This window comes from Dermacentor albipictus, chromosome 1 (assembly GCF_038994185.2).
Source record: "Dermacentor albipictus isolate Rhodes 1998 colony chromosome 1, USDA_Dalb.pri_finalv2, whole genome shotgun sequence".
NCBI lineage: Eukaryota > Metazoa > Arthropoda > Arachnida > Ixodida > Ixodidae > Dermacentor > Dermacentor albipictus.
In genome coordinates, this window is record NC_091821.1 from 424414110 (window position 1) to 424441948 (window position 27839).

Consider the following 27839-nt stretch of genomic DNA (forward strand, 5'->3'; position numbering starts at 1 on the left):
TGCGGAAGATTACGTTTCTTTAATGGCCAGCTACTGCATGCACTATCGAGGAAAGAAGGCATAGATGACCAATCTCGTCGTGCTGCAGAGGTTTCGTCCCTCAGAAGGCAAAATCGCCCATTTGCGCTCATACTCAGGGCAAGCCCGCGTCTTTCCACAGCTCCATGACATCACTGCCGGCGGTCTTGAGTGCGATTCGTTCTTTCATCCTGGAGACCTGCTCTGGCGAAAGGTGGTTCTTCCAGTCCCCCACGATGCCTTTCCTCACGAACTCTCCCTTAAATGGTTTCTCCACCATATTCCCCATGGCTTCCATAAAAGACTTCATCCCTTCAGGCAGCGTCTCCAGGGGAACGCTGGCCAAATCCTTGCTCCAGTTGTTCATGTCGGCGTTAATCTTCTTCATGGAGTCGACGCTAATCATAGCCATAATCTTCTCGAAGATATCTGGGCTCTGCCTCAACTTGTCTCCGTACTCCTTACCCAGGAAGTCGGCGATCTTGAGCACCCAACCGCGAGTGTCCTTCTTGAGGTCTTCGTAAGTGATGAAAAGAACGTTGCTGTCCCCTCGATGTTCGTACCAGGACAAGAGGTGGTCGAAGTAGTCGCCGTAGTCCACTTTTCCTTCGACGAACATGTCGAAGAACTGGTCGAACGTGCCGTCCTCGAAGCGGTACATCGGCGCGTTCCTCGTGTGGTAGTAGAACGACACGCAGCAGTCGTATGGGTTGCGGGTGATGTAGACGTACTTGGCCTTGTCCGAGTAGGGCTGCTTGTTGAACGGCAGGTGAGTCTTGATGGAATTAGGTCGCGGCATAGCCTGTGCGACCTCGGCTCCCACAAGCTCTAAGAACGGAGCCATGTTCATGAACTCTATGACGTTCGCAGGGGGAACACCGTCGCGGAATACGCCGTACACAATGTATTGCATCCATGTTGTGCCACACTTCGGGTAGCTCACGACAAAGACGTCCCCGTCGAGCGGTTTGTAGGACAGAGCAGAGCGCAGGTTTCGATCCGTGAAACTATAGCTGACGTACAGACCTTCGAAATATCTGTAGGCATTCTTGTACGGAGGTCCGGGCTTGCACGCCTGCAGGGAAGGCACATGATCGCATAATGTAAGAAAGTGCTATAGAATACAAGGTTTGTGTTTTAGCTGCAGCGAAGTAAAAAACTTATGCCTATGGCAGATAGCACAATTCTTACCCTTGATCTAAATTATTACCACTACGAGAAATCAAAACACCTACTTGAATAATGAACATAAGTATGCTAATGAACGTCTTAATTATTTACGTTACGGTACATATTTCAACCTACCAATTGTAACTTGTGAGTACGCAAGTCACATCGACTTAGAACGAACTATCACGACTGCGCCAGTATTTAGCTATTGTATTTCAACAAAGTGTCCGATGAAACGCTTTGGCGTTCCAGTTACTTTTGCGCTTCAATGCACAAAGCAGCGTTTTTTTAGAAAAGTGCAAGAACTGAAACGGCGCGACTGTCGCCTCAAAAGTGGGCGAAGAAGAAGACGGGCCCACGCGCAGGTAGCGCGAAAACAGAACTCGTTAGCGCCCTCGACCTGAGCGGCCGCGGTATCGGCCGCTTCCGAGATCCTGCTGCACCATGGCTGGCCGGCTTAAGTAGACCGTGGTTATAAGCCGGCTGCCGCTTTGCGCTGCTTCCCACGAATTGGTGAACCGGAAGACCGAGCGCAGCCATGGCAGCGTCAGGCCACACAACATTGCATTTTTGCATTGCATTGCATTTGTTTGACGGCGAATATTCCGAAACCTGTGCCATCCTCAGAATTCATTCGAAGTCGATATGCCTTGCACACGCATTAGGTGCAATTCCTTGGTTGAAATATGTCCCGCAAAGTAATTAACTGAAGCGGTAATTAACACGATTACGTTTAATATTCAAGTAACCATTGTTATTCCTCGTAGGAGTGATCGCCGCCTCATCGAGTAAATTAGATCAAGGGTTAGAATTGTGCTCGCAGCCACAGGCAGTTCTTTAAAATTCTGTGCAGCTAAACACCCTGTATAAGATTACAACTATTGGGAGCTTCATTAATGTGCATAAAGTGAAGTACGTATTCCATAAAATGCACTAATATTTGAACTTTGCCTCCGCATACGCGTTAGACCAGAACGATCTGGAAGTGTTCAAAAAATAAGTAAACGCGTGTGATTACTGATGCAAGCGATGCACAGCCACACAACAGTGGTACCCGATCTACTGCAAGCTGAAAACACTGTTGTATACCATTTCCCAGCTTCTTCAGGCCCTGTGTCCAATCCCGTGAACAATAGCTTTGATCGAAGTTAACTCAAAACTTTTGATCAAAAGTGATAGCTAAAATATTTTCTTGCAACATTAAGAAATATATGCGGGCGATACCACACGTCAAGCGTTTAATGATTATTTTGCCTATCGTTCTCAAGAAAATCGATGATTTGTGTGAGACGTGTAGGGCTACATTGCAAACGAGGACTGAAAAATCAATGTTTTGTGCATTTCAAATTCCAACAGATGACGCGGCAATCCCAGATGAAAAAGGACGGTGAAGAACTGCCACGAGGCGCTAAACCTGTATACTTGTGCGTTTGCAGTAAAACAAAAGACGCTTTCATCTCAACGAACCGGAGAAATGGACTCTCTATCCACACGTACGCACGATATACTGATGCGAGCAGGTGCCCGTGAAATGTGATTAAGAAGGTACTTTTTCCGGAATCGTATAAGACCGCTTCATTATAACAAATGATCTTAAAATGTATTTGACTATGAGTTTGTTTTGGTTTTAATTAAATTATGGGGTATTACGCGCCAAAACGACGATATGATTGTGAAGCACACCGTAGTGGGCGACTCATGGAATTTGTATCATCTGAGGTGCTTTAACGTGCACCTAAATCTAAGTACACGGGTGTTCTCGCATTTCACGCCCATCGAAATGCGGCCGCCGTGGCCCGGACTCGATCCCGCGACCTCGTGCTTAGCAGCTCAACACCATAGCCACTAAGCAACCACGGCGGATTGTTTTGGTTTCCGAGAAGGGTAGCAGCCGTACTACATTTGTCACTTCATCCAATTATTCTGGCGTAACTCTGTTTCGATGGTCTTATGTAATACTTCCCCGGAGGAGCCGCGGTAGGAAACATCACCAAAATTTGCAGTGTTGCGGAAATGAAAAAAAAGCTATGATATCAAAAGAGGTTTATTGGTGCTTTTTTTGCTCTACAGAACCGCGGCATGCAAATTATCACTCAAAATTAAAATAAGTGAGGGCGACTGCTGTTCGAGTAAGCATAGCAGTGAAGTGATGTTCATCGAACAAGAATAACGGGAATGTGTCGTGAGTCGAAGTGACAGATCAGCAGCGCTACCACGACTGGTTCACGAAGTTCATGAAGCTACTTCCAGTGCAGGCGAAGCAACTGCCATCTTACCACAGAATGCCCACCTCTCTTTTACAAAATTATTAACCCGTGATTTTATCGCCCTTCAATAATTTGGAAATTAAAATTTCATATGGCCGAGATTCATAAGGTAGAGGGCAACCAAACCAAATACATGCATTAACGGCGGGTTCTACATCTTTATGCGAATAACTGCAGTTCTTCTCACTGTATTTGTTGACTGATGCTCGTTTTGTTTGTGACAATATACACGTTTAATTTACGTTCTAATAATGTATTTATTTCACATTCTTCTCTCGTCATTCTTCCCGTTGGGCTGGGTCAATTTACACCAGTATCGTTGAAATGAAGTTGGCAGAAAAAAAAGAAAGGAAAAAAAAAGTCTAGAGGGCTTGATTTCAAGCGTGAACAGATTGTCATAGACGTGCCTTTTTCAAGGCGAAGTAAGTCCAACGTATGCTTGTATATCATACTGTTTTGGAGGCTATTGTGCGATATACTCGGAAGAACTTGGAAATATCTACCAAACAAAGTGTGTGTAATGGCGTTCGCATCAGAGGGAACGACTGCTGTCTTAAGGCGGATTGTGACTTTGTACAGCCTTCGAACTTTTCTCTGTGAGACGCATGATAACGTCTCAAACATACCTCTTCGAGGTCTTTATTCTGCGTTTCTTCTTCTGTGGGCTTCTTCGATGACGCCATGGCAGGCTGATTTCGATTTCGTCACCGATAACTGCATGAAACACCGAGAGGAAGCGATCGTGCATGTTATCGTGTGAATTAGGCTATTTGTGAGAACAGCACTCACGCCACGAAGGAATGTCCGGCCCAGTAAAAACAGCTCTAAAGAATGAAATCGCGGACTTCATCAATTTCTCGAACACTGAACTCGATTACTGTGACAACAGCGGGCATTCACAGCGCACGCCGACTTCTCAGCTTCTCTGCGACGCAAGCATTGTGAAGGCATCGTTGCGAAAATAAAAGCTAAAAAAAGAAAAAAAAAACGGACACGATGGATGCTGGTTTCCTGTTTTAACTCGCTGGTACATCTAGGGTACTTCACGCACTTTCCGAGAGCTATGTATTGTGGGGTTTCCGGCTCTCGCAGTGGTTGTGTGGAGCCGTTGCGTTGTGTTGCCGGGGGCTCCGTGTCCCTCTCCTCCCCGCCAGGACGGGGTGGCAGCGGGTCATAAAACACTGTCACTCTGCTGTCATCCCGCCCACGCGAAGGTCAACAGGCTTTCGCCATTGGCTAAGATTTTGGCGGGATTCGGGCCCCGCTTGCGTGCACTCCGGGTAAGCGCGCGCAAGACGGGTCCCGGGGGAGACCACATCGGGGCGTCGGAAGGTGCGTACGTGTTCCTCTCTGCCGGCGGCGGCCCCCTTTGTCCGCCGCCGGCCGATGGTTACTTCGGCTCGTCGGGGTCCCGGCCTCGGCGGGCGTGCGCGCACTCTTCCGTCGTCTCGATGTCCTGAGGCAGCGTCTGCCCATCGTGCCCCCGGCTGTTCGTCTGTCGTTTCTCTCTATTTCCCTTTTCTCTGCTGTGGGGAGCACGATGGCAGGCGCTGACCGAAGGATAGGCAAATTCTTACTGCTGGGGGTTCTTTGTTCTTTGTTCTCTCTCTGTCGTGGCGCGCCATTCTAGCGGCCACCGGCGACCATTCGGCTTTGTTTTGTCTAATCAGATTCATATTCGGACGTGATGTTAAACGTGTGTTTGTATTGACTCCAAGTGTAATAAATGTACTTTCTGTCTTCTCGAGAGCTTTGCCTAGGGTCTCCCTTGCTGCGCGCGCGCGGTCTCGCCTTCCCCTAAGCTGTGGGCCTGGCGGGGCGCGTACGCGCGCAGCTGCGCGTCGGCACACGGAGCGAGCCGGAGCAGGCGCGGGCGCGCGGTGCCCTGCACGCGTGGCGGTTCGGAGTGCTCGAACCCGCGGTGGTCGTCCGGCGCGCGCGGAATCGGAGCGTGCGCGCCGTGAGCGTCGCGGGAGAAGACCACAGTATCTATCTATGCATGTTTGTATCAATGTATCTGACCGTTTTGCCCACTACGTGGGTCACTGGGTAGTTCGTGGTAGAATGGCTAGCGCATAGGGCTTATGTGCCGAGCTAACAGGGTTCGAAACCAAGCATCGGACCAACTTCGATCACTGAGTAAACGCCATTGCGAACATACGTGCCGCTCTTCAACTAATCTCTTTCATGCCGACATGGGTCACTGTAGATGCGGGACTGATTGGCGCCGGCTTACTACGGTAGTTGTTCGAATAAACACTTTACCGAAACTTGAGCACTGGGTATGTGTCACTCAGTGTGTAGCTACTCTTCGATGAGCCTATTTGGTGATAACTTTAATAACTAGGGGAAAGTACCACTTTACAGTAACGAAAAATATACCTCGTCGATGGTGTGCGGAATGGAGCCCACGTCACAAGGGTTCTTCAAAGACAGCAACTTGACGCAATAGCAAGCTGGTGTTATGAATACACTAAACATGTGCCGCTCTTCAATTAACTTCTCGCCAACTTGGGTCACCGAGTACGGGCCACTGAGGAACAATTCTCAGCCTCCACAGGAACCGGCGCGCCGCGCTTCTCGTCACGGAGGTCTCACGCGGACTTCTCGGCGGTGCCTCTAGATGGCGCAACGTGTCAAAAAAGAAGCGCGAGAGAGAAGCCCCAGTTGCAGCATAACGCATTTCTCAGCGTTCGCACGCTCGGGCGCACCATGCGTTTCGCAGGCCACGCGCAGGCTTCGCGGAGGTGGCTCTAGATGGCGCCGGGTGTTCTCAGGGAAGCGCGAAATAGAAATCCCACTGCAGTTCACGCCTCATACATAAGTCGTTTCGGTGGTGGCAATACGTTGTGTCGCTGTGAAATAAATGTCATTACCATCGGCAGTCATCGTGAGATGTGTTCCACCGCATTTTTTTCTGTTTTTACTTTATTAGCGTTTCAAGGGCTACAATTATAAGCCAAATCGCCTAAGAAAAAGTTTGTTGGTGTTGTTGCTGCTGCTGCTGCTTGTCGTTGTTCTGTGGAACAAGCTAATCTGAGTGCACATATTATTGCACTCCACATAACTTGCAATGGAACATATTATTGCATGTATATGACCACCTCAATTCTAATTACTTCCTTCTTTTTAATCAACATGCGTTCCGATCATCTTTATTATCTGATAGGAAGTTAGGGGAATTTACCACTAACTTGCACTGGATTATAACCTTCAAGGACTGCTCCAATGCATTGGATCGCGTCGCTAACTGCTTTATCTGCTCTTCGACTAGGCCCACTAGCGCCACGTTTTTAGGTTTTCGCAGATGTCACAGTCATAAATGATATTGCTTCTTTTAATGCAATCAGCATTTTTGGGGAACTTCACGCACTTTTAGTGGATTGTCTGTTTATCATTCTGTCGGGCTCCGTCTCTAACCGTTTTCCCATCAACTGGTCCCTATAGGTATATGCTGCTCTTCGATTAACTTCTCTGACGTCACCAGGATATCTGTCGCAGTGCCACTCTTCGATGGCAAAAAAAAAAAAAGTTCTGTCAGTTTTTTTTATATAGTTCTGCATGGAATCAAAACAGCGTCAGATAAGTTCACATAATCTTGTGTGAATACACGTTCACACATCACACGCGCGGACTTTGCGGCGGCGCCGTTGGGTTACATGCGCCGTTAGCCTTACGCATGACGCCTCGTCATGCGTAAGGCTAACGGCGCATGTAACTAGGCAAATCAGCTGTGTCACTAGTTTGCCTCAATGCTAATCGCATTAACGGCGGAATTCATTGTGAGAGGAGTTGCGCCGTAGTTGTTTTAGAGGATGCGTAGCCTAATGCCATCCCGATGGCAACTCGTAAAGCATCGCAAACGTCCAGCCGCATTCATAATCGCCACAGAATCAAACGTATATTCGGTACAGAAATGACGGCTCACTCACTTCTTCAGCTTTGCTACGAGCGATCGCACTTTGGAGTTACCTTACAGATACCACTGTCTCAATTACTAACCGATAACTTTGCCGTGAACATATTGTATGCACATATATTGTACTAAATATGAATAATGATGCAATTTTTTCGCTACTAATAGATACTTCTGTTAGTTCTTATTCATTCTGTTTATATATTTTGTTGTATTATTCCCCTATCGCTCAGTGCTTCGAGCATAGCCGGCGATAAATAAATAAATAAATAAATACTTTGAGGAGAGAGAGAGAGAAAAAAAAAACTTTATTGCTCTGTTAATCGGAGTTATGGCAGGTCTGGGTGGGGCCCTCAGTCCAGGGCTCCACTGGCTCTTGCGGCTCGCTGAGCTTGGTCCAGGAGGGCCAACTGGCTCCCCTGATCCTCGCTTGCGAGTAGTGCCTCCCACTGCCGTACGAAGTCTGTGACGCTTAGAAAAGGTGAATTGACGTTGCTTGGCCGAGCCGTACATTCCCACGTTATGTGGGCCAGCGTGGGTTTCGCGCCGCACCACGGGCAGGTGTCGGTGTAATATGTCGGGTGCTGCTTGTGTAAGAGGTTTAGGTGCGGGTATGAATTGGTTTGTATGCGACGCCAGTCTTGGGCTTGTCTTCTATTTAGTTTGCAGTGCGGAGGGCCGTAGGTCCGTCTCTCCCTCCTCTGATTCTCTAATATGTCGCGCACTGCGGACAGTGGTTCCTCTAGGGTTCTGGCCGCTGCTCCGTCGTTGCTTCCTAGAGCTATGCGGTCTGCCCTTTCGTTCCCGTCGAGTCCGTTGTGCGCGGGGCACCATGTAATGCCGTGGTCCAGGTCCAGTCGTGAGCCGAGTATTCTTTGGGCGCTGCGCGGTAGCATTCCCCGCATAAAGAGTCGACACGCTGCCTGCGAGTCTGTAAGCACGTGAGCCGACTGACCCGTAAAGTCGGCGTCTCGTATCGCCAGCGCTATTGCCGCTGCCTCTGCTGTGCATACCGAGGTAGTCTTAACCGTAGCGGTTATCGTGGTGACTCTATTGGTTGCGGCGATCGCGTAGAAGTGCCTGCGAGTGGTTGCACTCGCGTCCGTGTAGTAGACGGCCGGATCCTTGCCGAATCGCTTCTGCAGAGTCCTCGTCCTGGCCTGTCTGCGGCCTGCGTGGTACCTGGCACTCATATTTCGTGGTATAGGTGAGACATGGACGTGCTCCCTCAAATCTCGTGACAACAAGTCTGTTTCGTCTCCGCAGAACAAGGGTCGAGCGTTGTATCCCAGTCTTTGGAGAATAGAGCGGCCCTGGGGCGTAGAGCTCAGCCTTTCTCTTTGCGATATCAGAACTGCAGAGGCATGCTCTTCATATTTGTTGTAAATACCCAATCGCTCGAGGCGCTCCGTGCTGACTGTGTTCGGGAGTCCCAGAGCAGACTTGTATGCCGTTCTGATAAGGGTGTCCACCTTCTTCGTTTCAGTTTGGTTAAGTTTTTGGAACGGCAGGCCGTAAGTAATGCGGCTAATCGCAAATGCTTGCACCAGCCTAATAGTTTCTTCTTCCGCGAGCCCGTTGCGGCTGCGTCCAACTCGCCATATCATACGTGCCACACTCTTAACGGTTGGTGTTAAGCTCCGAATTGTGGCATCGACGTTGCCATTCTCTTGGATAAGCAGGCCAAGCACTCTCATTTGGGCGACTTCACGAATGGCCTTGCCGTCGAGATGTAAGTCGATCCTTGGTGTGGTAGTTTTCTTATGACGCTTGCTGCGTACGCACATGAACTCTGATTTTTCGGGTGCGCACGTCATACCCGCGTGCTTGGTGAAGTTCACTACCTTGTTAATGGCCTCATGTAATAGGTCTTGTTTTTCTCCGTAGGAACCCCGGTGTGCCCACAACGTTATGTCATCGGCATAGATCGTACATCCGAGGTCCCATGCTTGCGCGAGTTCTAGGGCCAGTCGCCTCATCCCGACATTGAAAAGAAGAGGCGACAAGATTGAGCCCTGTGGAGTTCCTCGGTTGGGCATCGCGAAGACGTCAGAGCGCGTACTGCCCAACCCAATCGCTGCCTTCCTGTCGCGAAGGAAGGTAAGGACGTACCGAAACACCCTTCTTCCGTAACCTATGTCTTCCAGACCTTCGAGGATTGCTTCGTGAGAGATCGTGTCAAACGCTTTTTTGACATCGAGCGCCACAACTATCCTGGCTTCTTTGCTTCGTGGCGGGTCCAAAACTTCGTCGCGAAGCATAAGAAAGGCGTCCTGTGCCGAGACTTGTGGCCTAAAGCCAAGCATAGAGTGGGGAAAAAGTTCATTCCGCTCGATGTAGTTGCTCAGTCGTGTTTGGATCACCTTCTCAAAAAGCTTCCCTGCACACGACGTGAGCGATATTGGTCTCAAGTTTTGCAGATCTCTGGGTTTAGCCGGTTTCGGTATGAGTATTACAGTAGCCTCTTTCCATTCGTCTGGCAGTTCCCCGTCGTCGGACCATACATTATCGTTGAAATAGGTCGCAAGCTGCCGCAGTGATTCCTGACTGAGGTTGCGCAGCATCGCATTTGTAATGTGGTCCGGACCCGGTGCGGTGTTCTTACGGAAAGATTGTGCGGCTGCATAGAGCTCTGCCGTTGTTATGGGTTCGTCCAGCTCCGCGTTATCTGGTCCCTCATACACTCTAAAAATTTTAACACCCTTAAGGGTGTAAATGCCTTGTCCCATGGGTGACACCCTTTTTGGGTGTATTGCTACACCCCAAGCAACGGGATGCAAATTAACACCCCACAAAAGAAGGGGTGTTAATATGACGTCACCTCGCCTATGGGTGTAAAACAAACAAACACCCTTTCTATATGGGGTGTAACACAGACACACCCCTTTCAATATGGGTGTAGCATAGACAACACCCTTCCAAAAGGGTGTTATCCCTGCAAGTATTTTAGCATTCACTACAGCCATGTAGTTAATGGGCAGACTAGCTGTTGTGAACGCTGCCTAGCCTTAGCTATGGTACTACCTTGTTCAGTATGAGCCAGAATCTGTGAGGCGTCCTCATATTGCGCTTCTGGTCCGTCATGTGGTAGCATAACGTGTGACCCTTTCAGGCAAACAATTCAAGGTTTCGCCATTGCAGCAAGGCACACAGGCCATGCTTTTCGTAATATTCCTCTGCAGTGATAGTATACTGCCGGCAGGATGCAGAGCGCAATAACAATGCGCGCTGCACTAAGGACACAGGATCTCCCGCACCTTGGTGCACCAGTACTTATAACCCCGTGGAAACAGCACACAGCCAAAAGCATGGTTACATGCATTTCAGAAATAATTAAAAACCTCCACTTTTCTTGGTCAAAAATTTTCGCAACACCAGCTCGACCAGGAGGGAAAGAGAACACAGCTCGTTGTAGCTCATATTGAATGCAATAGAGCGCAAGCAATGCACGGATTGGCGACGGTAACAAGTGCAGTACTAGAGAAGCATACGTTTGCCTGTCAAGAAGTTTTTTGCCGTTTTAAGCACACATGTTATACCTCTATTCATCGAAGTTGTCATTTATCTCCACGGGATGCTTCTACTAGTACTTTCACACATATGACTTAAAGGTAGCACTGAAAGCCAAAGAACAAAGTGCTTCCACGCCGAATAATGTTTCAGCATTTACAAACAAAACAGCATGTGTAGCTGTGCATGCTGCTCAATATATAAGCATGCACTATTTCCTGATATATATGTATGCTCCATTTACTGCCAGTGACCTGCTTATACCCAATAATTTAGTTTATTTTTCACCATGTGCTTGCATAGAATATTCCACAGGCACGGTAAGTTAAGCTACCAGAATAACAATCAGCTAGTCTAAGGTTATGTAATTGAACAAAATCATTGTATAATTTGTGACGAAATGGCAGTATTTATTTCATTAAAGAGAAACGGTTACATAATAATGTTTGCACATTTTAAGTGTAAGAAGGAAAATAAGGAGTAAAACCATACCAATACAAAGACATAAGCACCGAATAATGGCACAGGCTTGCTCAATTAAATTTTAAGCAGAACAGTTTTTTTAATTAACCTGATTACGAACTATTACATGTTTTCATTCGAAAAGCACTGCATCTTATTATAAAGCACAAAAATAACCGGTCACATAAGTAAGAACAAGTCAGAGTCTGTCTTTAACACAAGGATAGAAAGTTGGGCGAGTTGGTACAGTAACATGATCTTGGATTGTAGCGCGAAGTGATACGGACACAGACTAGAAGCAGAGAGGATGAGTGCTAACTCTCAACTAAATGTTTATTGAAACGAAGAACATATATATAGGTGACTGCAAAAAACCGCAGCACATCTAAATGAATATTCAATACATAGTAGTAACATGACGACGACAAACAAAAGCCATCAGCCATCAACTGCGTGGCAAATCTGAGTGCAAGCTATTCTCTTATCAAGTATACCTGTAGGCATTGCGACCAATGTACTCCCAAGATGTATGAGGCATTAGTCATTGCAGAGTTGTAAGGACATGACAATCCTAGGTTGATTATGTTCTTGAGGCTTTTTCCTCACTTTCCATCTTTTGAAACGTGTATACTTTACTCATGAAAACAAAAATGCTACAACTGGCGTGTGATAATCTTCGCGTCTTATTTCCTAGCAGCTCACTGAAACGAGCCATGATGACAAATTCAAATGCCGTTACCTTATTAGACATTCAAATTTCTTAAACACAAACAAAACCAGATAGGCATTAGAGTGAGCATCACTTAAATACATTACACTGGTTTAAAGTTATTTCACCACTTTGTGCCAGGTAAAAATGTTAGAAACATCAAAAATGTTAAGATTCTACGGCCAACCATGAAAACTAAATAAAAAAATCATTAAGCTTTCTTAAACGGGTACAGGAGCTTTACAACTGGCCGTCTTGGTGATCGACACGCAGATAGATGAGCAGCCATTCCACTGAGACGAGAATGTTGAGGGCTTCGCATGGAAGTCTGCGAGACGCTGCAGAGTAGTTCTTGGTCCAGATGAAGGAGGTTGCTTGCATACACATCTGGGCCACCATACTGAATGCATGGTGTTACCGGAACCTTTTCCCCCTGCATTGTGGTAAAAAAGCATGGTTACGTTTATACGATATTTAATATGGAAAAAAAACGAAGTGAGGCATGCAGACAGGACACTAGAGTAGAGAAGTGAACATGAACACGAAAAACATGAAAAATTTCGTTAAATTGTTTTATTAGATAAAATTTTTATACTATGTGTCATTCATTATGAGGGTTCATAAGTGCAACATATTTAATATATAAGCAGGAAGAATTATCAGCTTGGTCAGTTTGCACAAGCTCGTTTGAGGCAAGAAATCGAGTTTCACAAACACAACCTAAACATTCTTGATTGAAAAAGGAACACCTCAGATGACATGCACTCCTGTGAGTGGGAATTGCACAGTTCAAGAAAAACAAATTAAAACTCACAGACCGAAAGCGAAATAATTGATAGGTTTTAGTAGCACAAGGGCATCTTTGGCCAATGAGCGCCAAGTCTATACTGCAAAAGATAAACTTAGTGCATCTTTACAAAGCAAATATATAAAGATGACTAATGCCTCTCTGCACTGCAGTTGCTTTGCTCTAGCGTGAATTCATTTTAATGCATGCACACGTACATACACAGGCTACACCCAAGTGTAACAGCTGCAGAATTAAAATTAGGCAGCAACAAAGTCGCAACCTTTAACCATTGATCCCAAGCTGTACTAGTGACTGGAGGTAGTACCAATATCGCCAATGACGAGTCGCACTCTGTCTGCCCGATGATATGCTGCTCTTATTGTCAAAGATGAGTTACAGTCGGCATTGAGGGAAAGCTGCCCTCAAGGGCAGCTCTTATTTTTGTGTTATTTCTAACCAGAGACCAATGAAGTAATATATTTTTAGAATGAGAATGACACCGAAAAATTGAGTACGTAAAAAATTTGGTACATTCTTCCGGAATTAACTTGGGGGTTAACGGCTAAAGAGGCAATCCAGAAACTAGAACAAGTTTTGACGTGTTTGCTACCAGTCAATGCTAGAAAATATGTTGGCATTCTGTAGTTTTGTCCAACAATGCAAAAGGGATTCTTAATAACTGAGGAAATAAATGGAAAAGTATCATGAAGTATATTTCGTGAATGTAATGCAGAATCAACCAACTTCTGTTACTATATAATCTCCACTTGATTAACCTGCACTTTCTGAACTAGTTCAGGAGGTGCTGCATTTCACTACTCATTCCACCGGTTCAACGTGGCAGCAACTGCATGTTGTGATTTGTTTTACTTAGTGCAGGCTTTGTACAGGGCGAGTTCACAGCATTCCCTGCACTTGGCCAAAAGGTAGTGCATGTTTACGCAGCAGGTGTGGTGCCGCTTCTACACGAGTGAGGTGGAGAAATAAGAGTTTCATACAATAATTACTAGAGGGAACTCTGACGTTAGTGTCCACAGGAGATCCAACAAGAACGGCTGTACCAGCATGGAAATTATGGGAAGTACATGGATTTGCCTAAACTTCGTCTGTTTGGCTTCAAACGCCTTTGTGATTTTGTAAACTAGTCATTTTCAACAATAAACTGTGTAATAAATAAATAAACATTAAAATCGTCCGACGACAGGATTCAAACACAGGAACTCTAGAACAGAAGTCTGATATTGAAACCATTAAGCCACGGAGGCATGTAACGACAAGCGAGTGCAACGCCATGATAAATTTATCGCGGGCATACCAGTGCCTGGAGACGCTTGGCGCCTTTCGATTTGGCCACGTGGACAAGCTCAATCGTTGCAATTAATAGCAATTGTGCGTGCTGGCGCCGTCTTCTGCACTTCGAAGAGTACAGACTGCGCTGAAATTTACGACAATAAGATTTATATAGCGTATAATATACGAAGCCAAAAGAACGTCTGAATTCACAAGCACGAATATCAGACAAATTCATGCGCTTCCCATCATTCTCATGGTGGTACGACTCTAGCACCAGAGTTCCCTCTAGTAATTACTGTAAGAAACTATGGCAGAAACAGGAGTAATAAACTAAGTTTTGCTGTCCTATAAATCTTACTGCTCATTAATTCCAAGTTTTAGTGCAGTCACATGTCTAGTAGGCAATTGTGGTATTTTTCATAAACATTGCAAAGCCAACTGTGATGAATGTTCACTATGGTAAATTGTTTATGATCGAGTAGCACAGACTAGTCATATATCTGTACACAAACGCTACTAATTAGGTCCCATGCTATATCATCACCTTACCAAAAACTTCACTTAGTAATACACATGCTGTGATAAGATTTGAGACCACATTGAGATACTGAACAAGGTGAATTCATTATTTTTAAAATGAAGCTCCTGTTCTTCCAAACGAGAAGAAAGGATACTGAGGGTCAAAATTTTTCTGAATCACAGCTGGAAGATGCCAGGGAAGGCACGTGGAAACTTATTTGTAATTTTCTATTTAAATGTAGAAATGATAAAGGGAAATGAAAATGGTAAAAAAACAACCAGGCATGGGGGGAGAACGAACCTGCAGCCTTTGCATTAGGCATGCGATGCACTAACCACTGTGCCACCGAGGCAGCATTCAACCGTCCACAATGGCCCCTCAGATTGTCGACGCTCGAACACGGCCGTAGTACCACAGTGGTTAGTATATCACATGCGTAATGTGAAGGTTATGGGTCCGTTCCCCACCCACAGGTGGATATCTTTTAATTCACTTTAACTTACCTAGAATTTATCATTTCTATACTTCATATAAAAAAACTTAGAACATGTTCCTGTATGCTTTCCTTGGCCTCATTATCTGCTGGCTTTTTCCAGTTCTGTTACTTCCAACACTTATAAATATTCTAATCTGGTAAGTAAACAGTTTTGCATGATGCTGGAATGCATTATAAAACATTATTGCAGGGCCGTGTTATGTAGAATGCCTTACATTGCCCAGGCAAGGTGTATTAATGTCAATCTGAAAAAAAAAACTATTCTAAGCTGAAATGCTGAGTACTGCTGTGTGCAAGAGGGTTTAACGAAAACAACTTGTTCAGAAATAAAGCCACCAAACAACGAGGAAATATGAAAACTAGATGAAAATTTGTGCAGTTGCATGTTAAAAATTTAGCACAGCAACATATGAAGATATAATGAAGGAAGCGCGAAGATGGTTTATTTTGGACACACGAGGCAATATACTTGAAAGATGCATATGAGCTTACACGTGGAGAAATATTGTTTATGTATCAGCAGAACTACGAACAGGCCTAGAGCACACTGATACAAGGTGTCGAGCATGTAAATCTTATCATGCCCTTAAGTCAAAGAAACATGGCTGTTTCTGATGATTCGCTAGACATGGCTGGCTCACACAACTTAGCCACATCTATATATGCCTTGTAATTACCAGGTTGTCTGTATGACATGTGCAAGCTTTAAATATGTACAAGTGCCACGTAGCTGGACAGCACCAAGGTAATGTAGTTTGCCATGGTTTTGGGGAAGTGAAACCAATTCTTGCATCTTTTCTAATTAGGTAATTAGTTATTAACAATTATTTAACTGCTCAGATATTCTATTCAAAGCAAAAGTGTCAGTGTGAAAATTGTAGAGCATCCTGAAAAATTCCCAATCCAGCTTTCTACTGCTCAGTAGGTGCAACAAATTTTTTTTTCAAGCTTGACAGAAGCCAGTGACGACATGCAAGAAGTGCCGTGCAACTAACCGCTCCTGCACCTGAACACCATTTGGCTCCTCCTTTCGTGCTTGAAAAAAACTTTTTGAAAAGAATATTTTAGAAATTGATTAATTATTATTGACTATGTTTTAGGCAAAATGCATGAAATAGTGTGACTGCCACTTCCATTTTCGGCGACATGAATTGACTCCATCCAAATCCAGCTATACATGGTGCGTGTTTTGAGCTGGTTCTGTAATTTAGGCTAGTTTTGACTAATTGAAGCTTCGCACCCTAATAATGGAGTCAGCCTAAAAAGAAATTGGTACATAAACGGTCGCTGTCAGTACTCCATACTCCTCTAACTTAGTGCAAAGTGCTTGTGAGCCAAGAAGTTGGTAGTTCTAAGCGGTATTTCTCATTTTGACCTGGTGTTATAGCCCACTTACTATGATGCCATGCTGCTCAGTCATGCTGGTCCCAGCTTCAATCTAGGCCATGGCAGCTGCCCTCCAATGAGGGTAAAATGCAATAACGCTTATGCAGTTAGATTCAGGTGTATATTAAAGAAGCCAGGTTCCCAAAACTTTAGGTTTTGTAATGTAAAAGCCCATAATTTAATTTTAAAATTTCAAGGTGCTTTATTAGGAGCAGGGGCATCATTTTGAGCTTTTACTGCACTGCCATGGCACCAAGAAGCTCCAAGTAAATAAAAACAATTGCTTAGACAATGTACATATCTTGCAAACATTTACAAACACTTCTCTGCGTGCACTTCTGTTGCTGTTATATTTAGATCCGTATGCCAAGGCGGGTTATGATGTTAGAACATGTTTCAAACTTTTTTTTTACCGCTTTAAAGTTGGTTATTTTACATCTCACTGTGTGTCGAACGCACATTTCAGTGCATCAATTTCTTCAGAAAGCGCACTCCTCTTTATTTATTTGTGCATGTAAAAAGGGTTCAGAAGAACTGCTTTCTGAAGGTCTGTATAACAAGCAAAAAACAATTCTATATAGGCTGCACAAAGAGAAAGGATTGGTTTGTAAATATGTTATTTAATTCTTAAAAAAAGAGGCAGCTGTCAGTATTCTGTTCCAAAGTAAAAATTGCCCCTACCTGGCTCTGCTTCATTTTCCGATGTTGATGGTCCATTCGGGGGCACTCAACTGATAGGCTGCACTTTGGCGATGTCGGGTGTGCTGTCACCAGGCCCAAGGTCGATCGACATCCTCACCAAAAGTCGAGTCCAAACGCTATAAAAGAAATATCTCATCATTTTGCTATCAGTTTTGTCATCTTGCGTGTTTCACACACGGCCGTCAGTGAAATATTTCGTCACTTTGATACTGAAAGAAATTCAAGCATTTTCTGGCAGCCAAGCTGATGATGATGATGCGTGGTGTTTTATGGCGCAAGGGCCAGGTTTGACCAAAGAGCGCCATGACAAGTGGTAATGTTGACGATGTATTATGGAAGATGTGACTTGGCTGTGAATTGGCCTAAAAATTGTCGCTGTAAAGTGCGTAAAATCTACGTGCTATAAAATTATGGTGATGACAAATGACGAATATTATGAACATTAAAATCCATCGTGGAAGAATGATGCAAAATAGAAAATATATAGGATGGTAAAATTACTTGGAGCACTGCTGCCTCGCCAGAGCCCTTGAAACACAAGGGCCTAGAGGCATGTGCTATACGAAAGAGCTATCACAGCGGCATCCTCTGAAGAGAGGGCGGCAGCCAAGCTGAATACACAGTAAATGGAGAACATTAAAGAGCAAACGCAGTTGTCACATTAGATTGATCAAGTACAGCAGAAATTGAAAATAAATCAGTGATACTGTGTCTGTTGGCGTTGAATGCAAGAAACGTAAAAATAGGAACTTGCAGCCACGCCACTTTGAATTTCCCGCGTTTGCTACACCTCACAAGTTTGGCATCGTTCGGTACTCGGGGATAGTAACCGCTTAAAATCAAGACGAACGAGCGTCGGCATAAATTAACAGGATAATTAACCGGGCAATATTGGCGCATAAAACAACTCACGTAGCGAAGCTACTGTCAATTACCCGATGACGCATCTGCGGGCGGTGCGGTTCGGGCGAATAATTCGAAAAGGAATGAGAGTTTCACTTGTTTCACGCCTACTAAGCTAAGACAGAATTTGAGTTTCTTACCAAACTATACTGGATATTTACGCTCCGAATAAAACGCTGAAAATTTTGTTACGTCACATTGCATACGTATGAGTGAGGAAATTGCTTTTGTTGTGTTCTGCCCAGAAGGCATGTAGCAGCAACCACTCTCATGCAACAAAAGCATGAAAGTGGTACTCATATGACACCGAAAACAAACATATACAGCGCCAACGTTACGCCCCTTGGAGTTGGAACTAAGCACGATCAAGCCAGTTAGTTTTCCAGCTTTCATAACGCCATGAACACGACTAAACATCGAGCGAAAATACTCTCTGCTCTCGAAAATTAATACCGCTTCCATTTATATACCTATCGCTGCCACAAGCAAAAGTCAGTGGGCTAGCTGTCCACAAGCCGCAGATTAGACTGAGAGCAACATATCACGGTAACGTAAAACAATTTCCACGCTGACTCAGCAGCCGCGGTGTGCTCTAAGTGCCAAAGTTCTCGTTTGCCGCTCGAAATTCACACCATCATGACGGGCACTGCATCTTTCACATGAAATATTGCACGCTTTGCTCCGGAGCTCAATAGGAGGGCGAAAAGCATTTGCACGTACCTGAAATCCGCATGCCGGAAACCCGTCGACGCTTCCGAGAACGGGGCGCACAGCCATACACCCGTACGGCGGCTTTACTTGGACGTGAGCCACTTCTATCAAACATTTCACATGCGACATGTTTCACACCGATTGCGCGAGCACCAGAAAATGACGCAGGCCGCATTGCGAAGCCGAGCAGACGTGCAGCCACCGATGAGCTGTGTGCGCGGATTGCAGAGAACAAAACCATACAAAACGTTAGGCGCGAGAAGATGGCGGCTGTCGTTGCGTAGACGAAGCGGACGACGCAATGAGGCGCGAGTGAATGTTGCCAACTGTTGCTTCCGCGTTATGCCGGCGGTGGTGGCTTTAGTGGCGTGTGTTGCGGTTGTCTAATTTTTTTTATTTCTTTTCCCCAATCAGTATAGCTAAGATCAGTTCTTTGTTTGAATTTTTAGCTGTGTCGTTTGGCATTATCTTTGTCTTTTTATGCTTTTAAGCGGCCAATTATGGCCTCTCAGGTTCGCGCGCGCCAGCTTCGCGCGCAAATCTCAGAGGCCACTCGTTAGAGAAGACAACTCGTTAGCAAATGCCGTTATTGTCGTTGTTAACGTTTCATCATCTTTTCTTCAACTGAGATAGAAAGGTAGTGTCCCTTTTCCCGGGGTTGGGAGGGGGCGATCAAGACGGCATCGCTCAGCGGGGGGCGGGGGAGTAGATTGGTGATGGTTCTTATCGCGAAATTCGCGAACCCTGCGATATTTTTTTATAACGGAAGCATTTCTATACTTCCCCAACAAGAAAAACCATCCGCCCGTCAGTCCGTACCGCACGATATCTTTCAAAATAGAACCCGCCGCAGCGAGTGAATTCACCTTCGTGCTAGCTCTCGCTTCAACGCGACCGAAGCGGCGAGAACACTGCGCTCACGAAGCTTTCAGCTTATGCCGCACTATGCGCTTTTCGCAGATCACTTTCAAGATAGATGTACGCGCGTCTGTTTTCAAAGCGAAGTAAACGGTGAGAACACAGCGAGTGAAGTTTTCAGCAGTGGGCACACTCTGTCCACAATGAAGTTCGCTTTCAAGACACGGTTCGCGCGGCCGTGCCACAAGCAGCCGCCGCCGGAGAACGGTTGATAATGGTTCGTCGCGGACGAGGAGGGCTAAAGAGTGATAACGGCTCAAAACGAACGGAACGTCACAAGCGCGCCTGGCCCCGCCACCTGCAGTACTTCGCTTGCGCCGCCGACCAGAGCAGCTCATGTCGCCGCAGCGCTGTCGCTTATACTTGTCGGATCAAGTCTCATAGCATTGATGACGACATGGACTGCGTGTCGATGAGGAAGAGTCACAATGCTTACGCACACTTAGACAAATCCGAGAGGAGTTCCTGTGTGATTTTTTTTTACCGGAAATGTACAGTCAGCGGTAGGACCAAGAGTTGACAATGCCTGTAAGAGGGGTGCCAAGCTTTTTTTTTTTTTGTGAGAGTCTTGCCCAGCTCCCAAAGATCTGCTCAAGCTAAGACTTGCTGATGGCTGTATGTGTTTTTTTTTATTGTTGCATGCCCTCGAACCGCCACAAATCCTGCAGTGTAATGGCATTAGAGCAGTATTCACGTCCAAAGGGAAATGCAGCCGGTAATTGGGCTGCCTAAGGTTTGCTGCGCGGCGGCAGCTGCCCTCCCGTCCCCCGTTTCCGTTGACAAGTTAGGGAGGGGGGGGGGGTCTAGAGCAATCTTACACCCCCCTGCCCACAGTGTCGTAACCAGAAAATTTTTTCGTGTGAGGGGGGGGGGGGTCCCAATTGACCGTGGAGGGCAAAGGACCGGGGCCATTGCCATAGCAGCGAAAATTTTACTGTTAGTGAGCGTTACAAGTGCCCGGCGTGCCCCACTTGGCTACGCCGCTACTAGCCTCCCCCCCCCCCCCCCCTCCGCAATAGACGCAAATCGAGCTATCAGAACGTGCATGACAAGCATACATGACATAATATGAAATGTCGAAAAAAAATGAAATGGATGTCGTCACATCATCATCATCAGCAGCAGCTTATCTTGACGTCCATCGCAGGACGAAAGCTTCTCCAGTGATCTCCAATACCCCTGTCTTGTGCTAACTGGTTCCACGTGTCTTCAGGTTTGCCGATTCCATCACGTCCACATTATTCTCTGCCGTCCTCGGCTGTGCTTCCCTTCCCTTAGCACCCATTCTGCAACTCCAATAGACCAGCAGTTCTCTCCCTTACGCATTGCAGTGTCTGCCCAGCACGACTTCTTCCTCTTAATGTCAACCAGAATATCAGCTCTCCCCGTTTGCTCTCTAATACACATCGCTGTCTTCTAGTCTATTATCATCATGCCTAATAATTTCCATTCCATCGCTCGTTGCGCGGTCCTCAACGTCTTCCCAAGCTTCTTTGGTAACTTCCAAGTTTCGGCCCCATACGTTAGTAACGGTAGAAAGCAATGGTTAGCAGTAAGCTCCCTGGTCATGATTTAGTAAAGCCTGCCGTAAGCTCTCCAGCTAATGTTTTATTTTTGTTAAATTCCTTGATCAGAGGCCCCTGCGAGTAATTACCCTCAATAAACGTATTTCTGCGCAGGTTCTAGAGGCTGACTGCCGGCCATGACATTCGTTCTCTCACCAGGCTGCGGAACATTACTTTTCTCTTCTGCATACTAACTCTCAATCAGACTTACACTTTCTTCGACAAGTTCCTCAAACGTTTATTGCAAATAGGCTGCAGCGTTGCTGAGTATGCCAATGTCATATACAAACCGTAAGTTGGTGAGCTATTTACCGTTAGCCTTCACTCCTAACCATTCCCAGTCTAACTGGTTGCACACCTTTAAGTATTCAGTGATAGCATTGTAAATATTTTGCCATTGATCATATGAAGCCTTTTGCAGATATCTGGCTATGCAAAGTCTGCGCGTTAGTGTCATCCGTTCGATATCAACATTCGTGGGAAACTTCATTTTTGACCACTGTTCGGAGCCAGTGCGCTGCTGCCTAGGTGCCCCGATCTAATCATTCCAGCTACCTGATTCAAGCGCAGGTAGCGCGCGTTTCATGTATAGCCAATATCAACGCCTTAACTGGCAATGTTCATTTATCATATACTGTAAGCTTGTTCACTTACGCCCTTATAATTAGGGTGTAAATTAGAAAGAGTGGGGTGTTCCAAGGGTGTTTTCTTGTTGAACGCCCTTTTCCGTTAAAAAAGGGTGTTTCAAGGGTGTTTACAAGGGTGAAAAGATATAATACACCCGCATTACACCCATAAGGGTGTGAAAATTTTTAGAGTGTAGTTGTATTGCACTGATGTTGTGTCCGGTACTCCTATGTAGACGCTCTTAAGGTCCTCAATGAGGGCATCGGCCGTGCCATCGTATTCATTTTCAATTAATTTCAGTGTTCTGTTTGCGGTGGTCCGTGTTCCTGTCGGATCTATCATACTGCGCAGAATAGCCCATGTTCGCTTTGTGCTAAGCGTTCCTTTGAGTGCATCACAAAACTGAAGGAAATTGGTGTCTTGCAGCTGCTGCGCGTACTCACTGGCTTCCTGCGCAAGTCTGGCTATCCTGATCCTGAGTTTTCTTTTGTGTCTCTGTCTCTTCCAACGTTTGGTCAGACTTCTCCGCGCTTCCCACAGGTGTAGTGGATGCCTGTCTACTGCCGGTGTTTCGACTGTTGTCGATATTTCCCGTGTAGTGCTTCTGTGTATTCTCCTGATGAATTCCGTCCATTCTGTAGCGCTATCGCACGGTGTGGCCTGCCTTTGCTTCTGTCTATAAGCTGTCCAATCGGTTATGGTGGCTTTTCCTAATCTATGGCGAACCCGCGTCGTGTTAACTGAGACACTAATAATGCAGTGATCACTGCCATGGTCTTCGCCTAGGTTGGTCCAGGTAACACCTCTGTCATTGTTGCTGAAAGTTAGGTCTGGCGTGGTATCTTTGACTACACTGTTTCCTGTTCTGGTTGGTTCATCCGGGCGCGTCAGCTGGAACAGCTTATGCTCCTCCGCGAGGTCGGCTAGCCTTTGGCACTTAGGAGTGCCTCGATCATAGCCCCAATCAGAGTGCGGAGCGTTAAAGTCCCCTAGGATAATTGCCCGGTCGTTGCTTTTCACTTTGTGCAATGCGGCCGTCACTAGCACGTCGAACTTTGCCTTCCTATCTCTAGGTGGGCTGTAGACGTTGGCAATAACTGTTTTTGGCTTGCAGCGTCTACATGGCCAGACCGTGAGAACGTGATGTTGGACACCGCAGTTAGGGACGTAGTCCACGCTCACCGCTATGTCCGCCCGTGTCAGTGCTGCTATCTGAGGATGGTCAGGGTGCGTGTGCATCTTGTATCCTCTGAGGTTCGGTATGTTCTTGCCTGGTTCTTGTATGCATATTATATCCGCGGGAACAGGCGTCGCATCTATAAAACTCAAAAGTGCTGCGAGTTTAGTTCTAAGAGTCGTGCAGTTCCACTGCCAGACCTCGAGGTTTTCGGCTACTCTCGTGTGGCGATTAGCCATCTATAGTACTTTCGCTGTCGGTCAGCTCTCTCTCTTTAGGTCTGCGTGGAGGAGCTCCCGGGCTGGCACATTTACGTTTGTTCGGTCCCTCTTTCGTGGCATGAGAAGAGGAGTCCTCTACCTGTCGTTTGAGATTGTACAGCTCTGCGAAAAGAAGTTGGATTTGTCGGGATATAGTATCCAGTTTATCGTCTTTTCCTGTCACCTGTGTGTTCGCGCTCTTGGTTTCTCCTGGCTTGGCTTGGTTCGTGTGGGGCTCATTCCTTTGTTTCAAATGAGCTAGCTCCCTTCGAATTTCTGCAAGGCTGTTCTTTAAAATTCTGTTCTCCTCTAATATTTTTTGATAGGCTGGACTCTGAGTTACTGGATCGGCAGTGGGAGACACTATTCGCGCCCAGCTTACCTGCTGTGACGCGAAGGCCGCCGTCTGATGTTTAGCCTGCGGAGCCCTCTCCTGTTTGGGGGCTAGAGGCTTGACATTGCGTGCCAAGGATGTTGACCTAGATCTCTGACGACTCCGCCGTCTGGTACGCGATCTCGATCTGGATCTCGAGGTTCCTTCTTGTCTGAATTTGGAGGGGGTCCCCTCTTGCCGTTGAGGGAGCTCCGAAAAGTCACTGAGCTCCAATTCTTCGTCTTCTGTTGCAAACCACCGGGGTCGGTGTTGTTGAGCAGCTTTGTGCCCTCCGCTTCTCGGTCGGCCTTGCGGTCGTGTTTGCTTCAGGTGTTTTTTGCAGCTTCGGTCGCCCGTGAGGTGCAGCCCCCCGCAAGCGGCACATCGCGGTGAGCACTCGTGTCCGCCTTCGGGCTCGAGCGCCCCACAGATTCTACACACTTTTGTGTCCGGTTGCGGGCAAACATCCGTGCGGTGGCCGACGCTGTGACAAATCTTGCAAACCTGCACCGAGTTGCGGTATGGACGACACGCCATTTCCCCACCGCAATAGTAGACGAACCGCGGTAGGACCGTGCCGAGGAATGTGATGACTGCGCTCTTCGAGTCCCCTAGCATTCTTGCCTGGATTATCTCGATGCCCTGGGTACGGACTCAGAGGTTTGCCTTGATTGTCTCTCCGGGCGTGTGCGGCGGTAGTCCATGAATGACACCTCTGACGGCGCCTTCTCCTGTGGCAGCGTACGCATTGAACGCGTGCGTCTTGCCATTGACTGTGAGAGCTGTGATCTTGCGTAGGAGATTGGCTGTCTCTTCCTCAGACGTTGAGACTATTGCGATGTTTGAGCCCTGTTTTATGCGCAGTATAAACTGCTCACCCTTTACTTTGTTGTGGCAGGCCGCGATCACTGCTTCTGCGAGCATCGGACTGGTTAGAGTTTTCAACGGGAGTCCTTGGTGTGGGCGGAGAATGATCTTGAAGTCATCCCGCGGCAGTGGTGGTAACTTGTTCCGTCGCACCTTGCGTCGGCGGATGGGGGGCGAGTTCTGTTCCTTCTGCGAAGGCTCGTTCCGTTTTGCCTGCAGGCGTTCCTTCGCTTGTTGCCGTTTTTGGCGCAGCGTGAGCACCGTCTGCCATCCATCTTCGTCGGGTTCTCTCGTAAACCGCCGCAGGTCCTCAGCGTCCGTGAGAATCGTTGTATTAGTTTCATCTTTACGAGGAGTTAAGGCTTCGGAAAAGCCTTAACTCCTTAACCTCCGTACCGGGTTTCGGTTGGGACGGCGCGCCATTTGAGGCGCCCGCCGCAACAGAAGCGATCCCTTGAGACGCCATATGCGTCGGTGTCTTGTGCCAGACGCTGCACCGACGCGACGCGGCGGCCGCCGCCGCGCCTTAGCTCTGATGCATGCTAGCTCCGACGCCGCATACCTGATAGCTTCTTGATATTGTGGAGCCGCCGGAAATGGGCCTAGGACCAAGAGGATGGTGTCCTTGGGTTCCGTAGACGTTCACGGTTCTGATGATACACAATTCCGGTTGGTTACTGGAACTGTAACCAACGAAAAACATGGATATTGCGGAGCTCGAAACGGGTGCTGCTGCACACCTCGACGCCGCCTATCGGTAATCCTACTTTGAGGACGCCTAATCTTCGCCTTTAAGAGTGGAACACGATAGAATTACAAAAATCCCCGACTGCTTCTCACGATTGCCGGCAACTGCACCTTACGTAACCGTAATGTTTACCACAAGACGCTGGCGGCGAACGCTATGCATGAAGGAGACCTTTCTGGTAGAAACGCGGTCTCTTGGCTGGGCCGATCCCGGAGGTAGTTCACAGCCGCGTCAAAAAATTGCATCATTTTCAGGTTACTGTTATTGTTTACACGTTTAGTATTTAAGTCTGAGAAGAGTTAACGTAAAAGGAATGCACTGTCGGTGTTTTGTTTCATGACATTTGTTTTTTGACTGTGCTTCTCAAAATTCCGAAGAATAATTTTGTCAAGAATGTAAAACAAGATATGAGCGACTTTAGTGTGATAGAATGGTGTGGCAATATAACCCGCGTACACCGCATAGGTCATATAGCAACGCGTGCCATATACATATACCTAAATATATGCGGCAGTTTTCTCTCAAGGACGACGCCGACACAGGATTTTCTGCGACACGGCCGGGGCCTTAACGCTATCACGTTAATAAATACACATCATTGTCGACTGCTACAGTGGTGCCTACTGTGGCCTCTGAAATACCCGCACAGTTTCCACCACTCTCTGAGTCTGCGTGGTCGCAAAAAAAAAAAAAAAAGACGCACGAATTTACAAGAGCGAATGTTGTTTGATATGCCTTAGTGGTTATATCACCTCTAGTCCTCAACAGCGCGTTCCCACATTGTTAGAAATAAGCCAGCAGTTACAGGGGGTAGCAGGTTTCATTTTATTTGCCACATGGCGAGGGCCAAGTTATTGCGAGGAGTTGGTTTCACACACCACGACGGCAGGGCGGATAAGTCCAACGGACAGAGTCCCGAGCTCCTTAACAACTGCCGTGCAATAAAATGTAACCAGTTAGGTCGGCACAAAGAATGCCTTCAAATTGAAAGAAAAGGGGCAATCATAATAGAGATATAGATATCAGGGCGCATACCTGAAGCGTTGGGGAGGCCGCAATCTCCATTGTAGGCCTTTTGCGGGCTTTCGTGATATTTTTTTTTTTTTTTGTACGCCAGACGCTTTGCATCCCCCAACGATGGGCGCACTCATCTAAAGCTCTCCGATATTTCATAGGTCGTGCAAACCAAGAAAAACTTAGCGCCCAGAAGTTAAAGGACCGCGGAGAATGACAAAAGAACAAACCTTAGACGAAGACGGCGAACCACTGCCGCGTCAATAAGCGACCGTGTTCTGTCGGCCGGCGAAACCTGCAGCACCGTACTTCAATACGTACAGGAGCTACGGACAAGACGGACAGCTCGAGTGAACGTCACGCCCCCAGAGGCTGGCAGAGATAAAGATACCTGAAAGCAAAGTGTACTAAGAAAAGGAAAAGACTATAGGCTGAGTGCATTATCTTCCGTGAATCGAAGTCAAGGACCCCGCGATGCGGCATGCGGCGCAAGAACGCCCGCATTTTTTCGAATGTAACCATGGCGCAACCAAAGCACCCATTAACCTCACTGCAATCACCACCACTAATGCAATGCAAGACGTGAGAGTCCCCAAGAAAGAAATAAAAGGTTGTGCTTGCAATCGCAGTGCTCAGTTAAATGTGCGTAGATCAAACACATTTTTTAAAAATTCTTAATCAATTACTTCAAGGTGTCATATTGCCGCTACGCGCAATACCTTGCGCAGTCCTTACATAACTATAGAAGGCACGAACTTCAAATTCAAGAAACATATGGAGAATGTCAAGTTTAGCGTGTACAGAAACTTTCATGTTCCTGGCTTAATTTAAGATGTTGCAAATAATTGCTGAACTCTCGTTTCTTCCTTATTTTACGCGTCATAAGGGGCTCGCAATTGGTTTTCCTTGTGTCATCGGTTAACTAAACAACAAACTTCATTTAAACACTTAAACACTTGAAAGAAAATAGGAGGTAAAAGAAAATAACGGGCATAGCTTGAAAAACATGCCGGCCAAGTTCAAAGTGTGTGGATTAAATGAGGGTTTTACGATAAAATACGCATGCAAGTGGCATATACGGAGTGCTAGGAGTGTATTTTACGAGCGCCGCAAGATTGAGCTCGCTGCCCTGGTATAATTACACACAACACAAAGATCAAACGAAGAAAAATGGCAAATCTGTGTTCAATGTTAAATGCCATTTAATCAAATACAGCGTTCGCGAAACATTTCTTAAGCAAGTCTTAGAATGTGCCACGCAGCTGTTATAAGCTACATTTCCCAACGTCACCAGAAAACTGTTGCAGAAAATTCATATTCAGTTGAAATTGGGGCCATATTAAGTGCAATGTGTCGCGAAGTTTTAACATTTCTGGGTAAGTTAGGAGTGTTACAAATATTTATTGAAGCCTTGTTTTTTCGTTTTTTGTTATGCGT

At 46.4% G+C, this 27839-nt stretch overlaps 1 protein-coding gene and 1 long non-coding RNA gene across 3 annotated transcripts; both read right to left on the minus strand.

The window, feature by feature from the left end:
• LOC135897198 (sulfotransferase ssu-1-like) lies at positions 1-26787 on the minus strand. 2 transcript variants are annotated; one of them, XM_065425789.2, is made up of 4 exons: positions 26633-26773; positions 25203-25323; positions 4082-4169; positions 1-1093 (listed from the first exon to the last, which is right to left on the minus strand). In XM_065425789.2, exons 3-4 carry the CDS (start codon positions 4136-4138, stop codon positions 134-136), a joined length of 1017 nt encoding a protein of 338 aa, XP_065281861.1. In that variant the 5' UTR covers positions 4139-4169; positions 25203-25323; positions 26633-26773; the 3' UTR covers positions 1-133. The 2 variants fall into 2 exon arrangements, with proteins under 2 accessions (XP_065281861.1, XP_065281855.1); XM_065425783.2 differs by lacking the exon at positions 25203-25323 and having other exon boundaries at positions 26633-26787.
• On the minus strand, positions 11263-19137 carry LOC135897192 (uncharacterized). The gene is made up of 3 exons (XR_011513785.1): positions 18863-19137; positions 17219-17355; positions 11263-12485 (listed from the first exon to the last, which is right to left on the minus strand). It is a non-coding gene; the product is annotated as an uncharacterized lncRNA (long non-coding RNA).
• Positions 26788-27839: the final 1052 nt, after the last annotated feature.